The sequence below is a fragment of the Pundamilia nyererei genome, unplaced genomic scaffold (assembly GCF_000239375.1).
Source record: "Pundamilia nyererei isolate P.nyererei 1_Seehausen unplaced genomic scaffold, PunNye1.0 scaffold00011, whole genome shotgun sequence".
In the NCBI taxonomy this organism is placed as follows: Eukaryota; Metazoa; Chordata; class Actinopteri; order Cichliformes; family Cichlidae; genus Pundamilia; species Pundamilia nyererei.
The window spans coordinates 2,559,319-2,570,300 of record NW_005187412.1 but is presented as its reverse complement, the minus strand read 5'-3'; the positions used below and the strand labels follow the sequence as shown (position 1 = coordinate 2,570,300).

The 10,982-nt window shown below is 40.4% G+C and overlaps 1 protein-coding gene across 3 annotated transcripts; it reads left to right on the top strand.

Annotated features, from left to right (window-relative positions):
- The first annotated feature begins 2,347 nt into the window (after positions 1-2,347).
- LOC102197533 (LIM and senescent cell antigen-like-containing domain protein 1) lies at positions 2,348-9,683 on the top strand. Of its 3 annotated transcripts, XM_005724179.1 has the most exons (11): positions 2,348-2,542; positions 3,351-3,507; positions 3,662-3,728; positions 5,227-5,347; positions 5,530-5,679; positions 5,833-5,983; positions 7,409-7,501; positions 7,684-7,732; positions 7,870-7,945; positions 8,144-8,319; positions 8,663-8,724. In XM_005724179.1, the coding sequence occupies exons 1-10, from the start codon at positions 2,514-2,516 to the stop codon at positions 8,280-8,282; spliced, it is 1,032 nt and encodes a 343-aa protein (XP_005724236.1). In that variant the 5' UTR covers positions 2,348-2,513; the 3' UTR covers positions 8,283-8,319; positions 8,663-8,724. The 3 variants fall into 3 exon arrangements, with proteins under 3 accessions (XP_005724236.1, XP_005724237.1, XP_013763942.1); XM_005724180.1 differs by lacking the exon at positions 8,144-8,319 and having other exon boundaries at positions 8,663-9,683; XM_013908488.1 differs by lacking the exon at positions 8,663-8,724 and having other exon boundaries at positions 8,144-8,656.
- Positions 9,684-10,982: the final 1,299 nt, after the last annotated feature.

The window sequence follows — 10,982 nt, the reverse complement described above, 5'->3', positions numbered from 1 at the left end:
GAGTTCAGTGAGGTATTTGGATAGATATAGACTTTATTAATCCCCATACTGGAGAAATTCACAAGTTACAGCAGCACAAAGCTCAGTAAGAAAAAAAAGGCATTAGAGATATATGAGAACATCCATCCATTCGCTTATCCTTATTCAGAGTCGCGGGGGGCGCTGGAGCCTATCTCAGCTGTCGTAGGGCGAGAGGCAGGCAGACAACCATTCACACTCACACCTAGTGGCAATTTGGATTATCCAATTTACCCATCCCCACAAGCTGCATGTCTTTGGTGGGTGGGAGGAAACCGGAGTACCCGGAAGGCACCCACTCAAACACGGGGAGAACATGCAAACTCCACACAGAAAGACCCCGGCCTGAAGGTGGAATTGAACTCAGGACCTTCTTGCTGTGCGGCAACAGTGCTAACCACTATGCCACCGTGCTGCCCGTATATATGAGACCAAATGAGGAAGAAAAAGACAGTGTATAAATAAAACAAGCAAAAATAATATGAAAAAGTCCATTTTTATGATGTGCAAATGGTTGCTATGTACAGTAAAATATACTAGAAGACATTTCACTAAGCTGTTGGTTTATGTGTATATTAAATGCATTAGGAGAGATAATACAAGCACACATATCCGAGCAGGTATCTATTCTATACGCCTATTTTAAAGTTAGAAAAAATGTTGCTGTTGTGCTACAAAATCAGAGAGAAATGTGAGTATAGATATCATAAGATGCTATCATAACTCTCTGAGAGCAATGAAATGCAGTGTTGTTAAGGATACCCTGAGTGTAATGTATTAATTAGGAGCAGACTGTTACTGGATTCTCTTTAATCCATATTTAGCCCTCTTTAAGTCTTTTCTCTCTATCCTTTGTCCTCTATTTGACAGTCTGTGCAAAATATCTTATTTAGAAAGGCTAAAGGTTTATTAAGAAGAGCAGGTTAATCACTCATATCACTAGCTTTAAAAATAAGCTACCACCACAAATAGGCCCACGCTAATGCATATGCTGCGAGTCACCTCGTTTTCATTTTGCTATGCAAGATGCTGAAAAAGGTTAAATTACACTTCAAACATCCCTGCGAGGAAACTGGAGAAAAAAGGAATAAAGTGTATTACCAAGCGAGCAAAACTTTATTTATGCAGCAATTACCTCCAAGCCAAGTGCTTTTCAAGCAGCTTTATAAACAGCAGTAAACATGAAGACATAAAAATAGACACGAGCAAGAGAGGACACAATCTAGTAAGAGTTCCATTAAGTGAAATCAGATAAAAGACGTAACCTGCGGTGCTGTCTCGTGTTTCAGCCACAGCTAATTAAATTTTTAGGTCTCAGGATTTAAAAGGACAATAAGTGATATTTCTTAAACAGGAAATGCTCTGAGCTCCTGAGCTGTGGACTAAGAGCTGATGAAGTCAGATTATTGGTTCAAGATCCACAGTTTGGGAAGATTAAACTTTCTTTAAAGTTCTTTAAATTACTCACTTCATGTGCAAATATGTGCTTAAGTACATTTCTGAGCATTAACACATGTATAATTATAAACTTTACCCATGTAATTGGTGTTTTTATCTATTTAAATAGTGCCAGTTCACAATATCAGTTGCCCCTGGCGCCTCCAGCATTTTTTCATAGGGATGGCCATATGAGGGCCACTAAAAACATTGGGGCACACTACTGGGGCAGCAAATTTTGGGGATGCCCCCCTGGTGGCGCCCCTGCCTGTTGCCTCAAACACTTCATATTGTAAAGTAAAGACTCAATATTAAAGATAACCTATAACGAATGGGAGAAAACAAAAATACAATCTTAATTCTAAATTGGAATTGCGATTTTGGCAGCTGTGACAATGACAATGAATGAACTCATGTGTACACTGTGGTCATGAATTGAGTTTAAAGTACACCAGGAAAATATCCTCGACACCAACACCAAAATAAGCCAGAACCATTGATCCAAAGTGCGATGGATCTATGCTTTTTTTTCTTTTTTACACAATTTTGACCCTACCAACTGAATTTTGCAGCAGAAACTGAGATAAATCAGACCAGGGAATCTGCTATAGAATCTTTTGATGAGCCCATGCGAACTGTAGCTTCAGTGTCCTGTTCTTTTGTGAATTCATTTTGCAAGTGAAATTCATTTTTACTAAATTCGTTTCTTGTATTAATTATTAAACCACACACTTCACGAAAGTAATTTAACAACACCCTCAGTATTTTTAATCCTAAATGAACATTTATTTTCTAAATATGGTTTTATGTACCCATATATGAGGAGCATGCACGGAGCTCTGCAGTAACTTAATACGTCGTGTCTCTATAAACTCAGTCGAGGTTAGGTGGATGCTGCTCTCCGGTCACTCCCACCGTGGGAGGACGGAGTCACTGCCGCCGGATAGTCCCCCTCAGCTGGGAGGGGCAGCAGAGCTCTCTGAAGTTGCTTTACTTGGGGAAACGATCGAGCACGTAGCTTTATAACAGTTTTCTTTCAAGGTGCTGTACTCTCAAGGATGTTGGGTGTGGCTGGAATGCCTGGCAGGTACGTTTTTGTGTGTGTTGCGTAAACATAAACTCGCGTAGAGGTTAAATAGCCCGTTAGCTTTGGAAGCCAGCAGGCTAACACTAACAGCTTGCCAGCGTAGCCAACCTCTGGGGAGAAGTTAGCTCATCGCTTCTCTATAGTAGATAGGACGCTTTTCAAAACAGTATAATTATCGCAACACAAGTATAATTATCACCACACCCCACATTTTGGTACAAGGCAAACAAAGTGTAGAGATTACTCTGCGGAGTTTGCGGATTTCATTACACATACTTAGCTTAGTTTTTTCTATGCTACACGGTGCCAACGGCTAGCATGCTAAGTTAGTTGTATTCGCTATTTGTATAGCTCCTTTTTCAAAACTCACATAATTTTTTTTTATCATTCAATCATTCACAGCACTTTATTGGTATTTACAAAATAAATAAATGTATCTCATGTGCCCTGGATTAATGTCAGAAAGTTGTAATACTGTAATAATTAGGAAAATTGTTAAGCTACATAGATATACATATCTATGTAGAGTGGTTGTGTGTTTGGGAAGTTGCAGCCAGAGAAACCCCTGACTGTTCTGTGCTGTTACCAAATTAGGTGATGACTTTGCAGTGAGTAATAGTGTTAGTGGGTTCAAATATTATTTCCATTCTCCATGGTGACAGCTGCACGAAGGAAGCTCAGGAGATGATATAGGAGTTATGTGAGAAATGATAAACACTAGTCTAAACTTGCACTGCAGTCATTTGTCAGCCCTGCATGTCAGAGGATGTTGCAGACCTAATGTATGTGTTATTGTTTCATGCAACAGCATTGCTAATGCCCTGGCCAGTGCAGCCTGCGAGCGATGCAAGAGCGGCTTCGCTCCGACTGAGAAGATTGTCAACAGTAATGGAGAGCTTTACCATGAGCAGTGCTTCGTGTGTGCCCAGTGTTTCCAGCAGTTTCCAGAGGGGCTGTTCTACGAGGTAGACATCCTCTAGTAGTCACTGCTTATTTTACACTACATCAGTACAAAGCTCAGTGTGTATAGCTCATAAACATGTGTGGAAATATTTGTCCCCTTTTCCTTTCTTTATATAACGACTTTTTTTTTTTCTTTAAATTATTATTTGTCTACAGTTTGAAGGGAGGAAATATTGTGAACATGACTTCCAGATGCTCTTTGCTCCCTGTTGTCACCAGTGTGGTGAGTGTTACATGGCTTCAAGTTGGTATTTTATTAGACTTGTGTTCTGTGGTGACAACTGGACTAAATCATGGTGAAAGTCAATCAATCAATCAATCAAACAAACAAACAAACAAACAAACAAAAAAAAAACATTTGCACTCAGTGCAACAACAGTAGGAGTGGTTTGTTTTGGCTTTTTGGTACTCTGTGTGGATTTTAATTCATTGTTTCTGGCTTGGTGGCTAACACTAATACTGTGTGGCACAAACTGCTACTTCATTTACTGCTGATGGGAGAAGAGCGAGGGACCATGGGGAAGTAACATAGGCTCAACCAGCGGGAGAGCACCATATAACTGTTAACCTTTTTCACACATAGGAATGAATGATTCAGCCCACCGTAGTTAATGCAAACAAGCGGATTAATGTCAGCTGGACTCCTGAAGCTCAAACGTTATTGCGTTATAACATTTGCATGGCTCATTTTTATTTCCTGATAGTTGTAGGGTTTCCACCAGTGTGTTACAAGCCTGTTGCCTTGCCAGGCCTATGTTGAGCCATCCCTCCAGGGTATGTGAGAATAGCTTCAGCTGTTAAGTTCGCTTAAGGGTGTTACTGGAATGCAGTCCGCATTATCTGTTGTCACACAAAAGAAAAAAAAAAACTAAGAAAACTGTTCTGTCTTTTCAACTGATATCCTTGCACAGAAGTGTATTAATCAATTCAGGCTAAATCATTCATCTCTATGTAAACTGTGCCCTCCTGCAGGAGTATATACATATTCATCTTCATGTTGGAAGTGGGGAATAAATAAAATTCCCCGTGTCTTGACGCGTCTCTTAGGCTCGCAGTGCACTGGTGGAAACCCTACTGTTGTTTAGCTTTTCTCAAATAAACTGTCTGTGTGGTTAATTAAGCATTCATTCATTTATTGCTGTCACTGATGTGCTCATGCTGCACTTTTTTTTTTTTTTTTTTTTTTTTTTTTTGGCACATAACGACCCCTGTGGATAATTTTCTGCTCAGATTTCATGCAACAGACCTTTCACATGATGTGTAGTGTCTCCTAAAGCGTTCACTGTTTACTGTGCCTCACTTTCTGTATTGGTCCTTGTTTAGATCAGATCCCAGTATGTCCACATTGGGCTTTAGGGCTATTTATACTTTTATTTAGAGCTTCCCGCTTGTATTTAGGTCATCCAAGATGCCTTTTAGTGCATCTTGGATGTATCCCATAAGCTTAACTCAAGTGCTTCTCATCCATGTCAAGGGAAACACAGTCTTTATTAATTTAATTATGCAGAAAATTAAAAGGCATTTAACAGTAGTCTTATTTTAAGTGTCACTAAGAGAACAATATAGAAAATATTGTAGTGTGTTGTTGCAAAACTGTATAATTGTGTTCCTGTACACCAACCAAAAACAACATTATGTAAAATAACATCTAGGCCCAACAAATATTGAAAGTCAATCTTAGGATTGATTCAGGCTGATCTCTCACATATGGTTTCCCTCAGGAGAGTTCATCATTGGTCGTGTCATCAAGGCCATGAACTATAGTTGGCACCCCGACTGCTTCTGCTGTGACATTTGCCAGGCTGTGCTTGCAGATGTGGGCTTTGTCAAGAATGCTGGCAGGTAAGCGTCCCATCTGATTACAGTCATAAGACAGTGACAGCCTGTAAAACAGGTGGTTACACACGTCAAGCTGCTGACTCGATTGCTTTTGCATCCTAACAAAACCGCTATGATGGAGGGTGTCAAAACAGTTATTGAAGCTGCAGCGATCTCTCTTCACATCCCTTCCCCATTTACCTCAGGCACCTGTGCCGGCCGTGCCATAACCGCGAAAAAGCCAGAGGCCTGGGCAAGTACATCTGCCAGAAGTGCCATGCCATCATCGAAGAGCAGCCACTGATCTTTCAGAACGACCCCTATCACCCGGACCACTTCAACTGCACCAACTGCGGGTCAGTCTTCTCACTCCGCACCAGGGTTTTAGTGCAGAAAACCGCCCACACGCTTCAGAATACATTCAAGGTTCATAGAAAGACCGTCTTTATTAGTGTGTTCAGCCTGTGTTCGGCAGCTCATCATGCATTTCATTGTTTCCCTTTGCACAGGAGGGAGCTGACAGCAGATGCCAGGGAGCTGAAAGGAGAGCTCTACTGTTTGCCCTGCCACGATAAGATGGGTGTACCCATCTGCGGTGCCTGCAGGAGACCTATCGAGGGGCGTGTTGTCAATGCCATGGGCAAGCAGTGGCATGTGGAGGTTCGTGAACGAGAACGGGCCTGTTTATGTACACAAAGTTACAGTCATGCAAAAGAAATCAGGGGTAACATGGCTTTGATTAAGCAGCTTGCTCCTTCAAAGAAAAGCCAAAGATTTTAGGAGTTTGCTGCAGGAATCGTGTTGATGTGAGCCTGATTTGATATTTATTTAAAAGAAATGGTGATAGATGATTTTTTTTTCCCTCCTTGCAGAGTAGGAGCTTTACAAAAGAGGCCATTAAACACAAAGTAATGACAAAACCATTCATCCATCCATCCATCTTCCTAACTGCTTATTATATGAAAAAAATCATATTAAAGTAATTCAGGCAGAACTTATGTGAGTGTCACAAGTGCTTCTATAAAATTAACATCACAAGTCAGAATACAGGAATGTCTCAAAGACTAATGATAAGTTCATAATGGTGTCTGACGTCATGCTGGCCGCCTTCTCTTTGCTCGCAATACACTGCTCAGCCACCGCATTAAAACCACTGACAGCTGTAGTGAATAACATCAATCATCTCATTACAAGCATTGTTGGAAAACCTTTGCTTCTGGCAAAGTTTTCCAACACAACAGCATTGCTGAACAGCTGCATTCTGTCCAGCACGATGGTATCCTGTGCCATACATCACAAACGGATCAGGAACGAATAAAGTCTTCCCCTATTATCCAAACTCCTCAGATCCCAGTCTAGTCAAGCGTAAGGGAGAAGCCCGATCCAGAGGTCAGGCGTCCATGACCAGAGTCGTTCAGAGATGTTTTCGAGGTGTTTTTAATGCTGTAGCTGTTAAGTTTATGTGCAAAACAGTCTTTCCTCAAAAGCATAATAAAAATCTATAATGACTCTCATATTTAGTTACTCTTACTTATGCATAAGAAAATTAAGTTAATTAAATATCCAATTTGGAACCAAAATGCTGTAAGTGAGCTAATTTGGGAGATGTGAGCGCTTTTAAAAAGCTTATTTCTCCGGAGGCAGAGCGCGGCAGATCGAATTGTGTGTTTATCTGTATGGAGACTGCTGAGCTTTGTACTGTTCAAAAAGCTATCAACGGCGTATAGCACTCAATTTAATGCTAAAGATGGTAATTAGCCGAAATTAATTTAGATTCTACCCACTTCAGGAGTTTAGCTGGCAAGTGCCAGGAAAGTAGAAGAATTTTAAAAACACTCCGTGCACACCACCGGCAGTTTCTCCACAACAGTGAGAGATAACCGCATCTTAAAAACAAACGGCGTAAAATAGCGGTAGCGCTCTTCCAGTAACCATCTCTTCTGTGGTCTCTGTATATGGTAGTAAACATACTCTGCTCATGTAATATTCATGTTTCTGACCGTTAGAGAAGTTGGCATGCTTTCTGGGTTTTTTATTTTTTAAGAGGTCTCCTTAACCCTCAGCAGTATTTGCTCTTTTTTGCAGCATTTTGTGTGTGCCAAGTGTGAAAAGCCTTTCCTCGGTCATCGCCATTATGAGAGAAAAGGGCTGGCATACTGCGAGACTCATTATAACCAGGTAAGAAAGAAAAACACAGCTCTGCAAGTACAATCTTGGCTTTGGAGAACACGACAGTGAAGTCTAAAAAAAACCAAGAAAACCCCCCCAAACAGCAGCGCTAACCTCTTACTCCAGCAGCACATAAAAGAATTTGTGTTTGCTGGATAAACGCCTAATCTCCTTGTTTCTCTGTTATCAAGCTCTTCGGTGATGTGTGTTATCACTGCAACCGTGTGATTGAAGGCGATGGTGAGTATCAGGGTGATAAAGCTTGTAATCAGTGCAGTGTTTTTTATTTTTTAAGAAGTGCTGCTTGAAGATAGAGGAGCTCCATGTTTAAGATTTGTCCACATTTTTTATTTTATTTTACATCTTTATCCCTCCAGTTGTGTCCGCTCTCAACAAGGCCTGGTGTGTCAGCTGTTTCTCATGCTCCACCTGCAACACCAAACTCACTCTCAAGTAAGTTGAAGTGCTCATTTACAGCCAGCTGATTGTCGCCGTCCTCAGTTTTCTCCAACACCTCTGCATCGAGTCCTAACACTTGTCCGCGCGTATTATTCACTTCTCCTCCGACAACTCTTCCCTCTTTTGGCTCTTTTCCTTCTCTTCCAATTTCTTCTCTTACATGCTTCACTTGCTGCGTCTGTGGTAACTCAGAGATAAGTTTGTTGAAATTGACCTGAGGCCAGTGTGCAGGCACTGCTATGACCGCATGCCCGAGGAGCTGAAACGCCGCCTGGCCCGACGTGAGCGCGATGCCAAAGAGCGCAAGAAAAAGTCTGCTGTCTGTCAGTAGAAATCTTATTCTTTACAACTCACCACTCCATCGATTGGTTGGTGCAATCTCTTACTTACTACTTTTATTTGTGCTGTGCTCGTTGTCCCCCCCCCGGCAGTGTGGCATGTTATTATTTCTTATTTATTTTGCAAAGCCAGTTATTTTGTGTGAGTGGTGTTTGTGCAAAACCTCTAAAGCGTACATGTTTACGCATGAGTTTGGTTCAGCTGATGCTTTAGTAGGACTGCAGTACTTATTCTGTATTAACTGCTGCTTATTTTCACTACAGCCGATGGGTTTGTAAAAGGGGGGAAAAAAAGCAAGGTTCAGATGTTTTGTTGTATCTGGTCAGCAGTGATTTTATATATTTATTTATTTTTAATCCTTTCTCTTTGCAGGAACAAGTTTGTTGAGTTTGACATGAAGCCTGTTTGTAAAAAGTGCTATGAGAAGTTTCCTCTGGAGCTCAAGAAAAGGCTCAAGAAGCTGGCAGAGTCCAAATGAGCTGCTTCAGGCCAAACAACCTGGATGTTTTTGTCTGTGATGTATGTGGTGGTAAAATATCCAGGGGAACTACTGCTTAACAACAAGAGCCTGGCATTTAATCGGTACATAAATATTAGAAACTTAAACCATTGTGGTCGTTACATAAATGTGCTTCATTAATGTGCTTTTTAGCTTTTTTCCTTTTTTTTTTTTTTTTTTTTTTTAAATACATTCCTAAATTAGCCAAAGTGATCATTTTCTTGTAAGGTAGAAAAATACAAGGAACAAAATTTGATCTTTACACTTGTGCCTTTAATATTTGAACATGTAATATGACTATAATGTGGTGCTATGCTTTCCTATATTTGTTTTAACGAGTGTGAGTCATTAGAAGGGGACCATTGTGTTCCTCAGAGTATTGTAACAGTGCCTCTTTTTGGGGGGAAAACAAAATCTTAAATGAGCTGTTATTTTTGGGAGCTAGTAGCAATTTTCATCATTATGTGTTAATGAAACTGCATTGGGACAAACAGCTGCATAGTCTCTGGCACCACCTCTGTACCAGCCCGGCAGGCTATTCAGAGAATTATTACATGACTAAAACTGGGCCTTTGGGAGAAATGGGAACAGCAGAGGGTGCTGCTACTACAGAATCCGAGCCTTGTCTTTTAAAGTGTTGTCAGCATGCTCTCTATGCCTTCATTGTGTGTGGCTGTGTGAGGTTGTTCGTACGGTAAATGTTCATCAGATATATTTTTTTCTATAGACAAATTAACATTTTGCGTCTTCCTGTGAAAAACTCTTCAAAGGATTTCAGATGAAATGACCCTTCAGCTGAATATTTAACCTGCTTTGTTTAAAATATTTTGCCGTGTCAGCATTTTGCTGGCAACAGCAAATCTTTTTAGAAAAATTAAGTGCCACACAACAAACTGCATTTGTTCGAATGATGAAATACTTTGGGGGGGGAAAAAAAAAAGTTTACAGTTTACGGCAGCATATATTCAGTGTTTACCATCAGGATGAATGATCAATAAAGTATTTCTGAATACATTATCGTGACTTTTATTTCAAAAACACTCACTGTCCACTTTTTAGGCACACTGGTTTAGCTGATAATTAACACAAAAATCTAATGGGCCAATCATATGATAACAAGTCAAAGCATTTAGGCATGTAGACATGATCAGAGGACCTGCTGGTTTTCAAACCGATCATCAGAATGGGGAAGAAAGGTGATTTATGTGACACTGAACATGGCATGGTTGTTGGTGCCAGATTGGTCTGGGTAGGGTTAGAAGTGGGAAAAAAAAAATGAAAGAAAAGAAAGCATGGATCAAAATGCTCGTATCAAAGTTGCAGTCTGCTGGTGGTGGTGTCCTGTTGTGTAATATTCTGTTTGCACACTTTGGGCCCCTCAGTACCAACTTCACAGCCCTTAAATGCCACTGTCTACCTGAATACTGTTGCTAGCCATGTCGGTCCCTTTATGACCACAGTGCGCCCATCTGATGGCTGCTTCCAGCAGGACGACACACCCTGTCGCAAAGCTCAAATCACATCAGACTGGTGTCTTGAAAATGAAAATGTTATATGTACTCTACAGTCACCAGATGTCATCAATAGAGCAGGTTTAGGATGTGGTGAAACAGGAGATTAACATCATGGATGTGCAGCCAAAAAATCTGCATCCACTGCGTTATGCTATCATGTCAATATGGACAGGTGAGTGTATGTACGCCAAACATGTTCATGTTTTTTCAGACGGTGTAAAATTAAAATCCAACTGTCTAAATGTGTTTGGCACCACCATGCATTCAGTTTGCAATTCTGATAAACAAGCTAACAAGCGCAAAACAGCATCAAACTTTGATTAGTAGATGAGCTGAGTATAAGAGTAAATCACAAGTTACAATGAAAATGGGATGAAAACCAATGTTACTCCCATTCACAAATATTTTGTCACTGATTAAGTTATTCTACAGTATTAAATGTTCTTGTAATGATCGCAATACATGTAAAATTCACCGCGAGACCTCCGTGAGTATTCATCCTGATGTTGACGTTAATATCACAAACCTTCAAATGGTCCAATAACATTTGAGATGTTTCTTACACCACCAAAGTGAACCTGAATGTGACAATGAATGAAAAGCAATAGAATTACTAAAATCATTTGAATACATTGCCCTGGGACTAGAAATACTCTGAAGTCTGGTGGCAGTTCCTGTG

Excerpts from the sequence above, each read along its gene's own strand:
- LOC102197533 (XM_005724179.1), top strand. The coding sequence starts at position 2,514 with ATGTTGGGTGTGGCTGGAATGCCTGGCAG. Across the intron at positions 3,729-5,226 it reads TCCCTGTTGTCACCAGTGTG|GAGAGTTCATCATTGGTCGT; the intron begins GTGAGTGTTACA and ends GGTTTCCCTCAG. Across the intron at positions 5,680-5,832 it reads TTCAACTGCACCAACTGCGG|GAGGGAGCTGACAGCAGATG; the intron begins GTCAGTCTTCTC and ends CCCTTTGCACAG.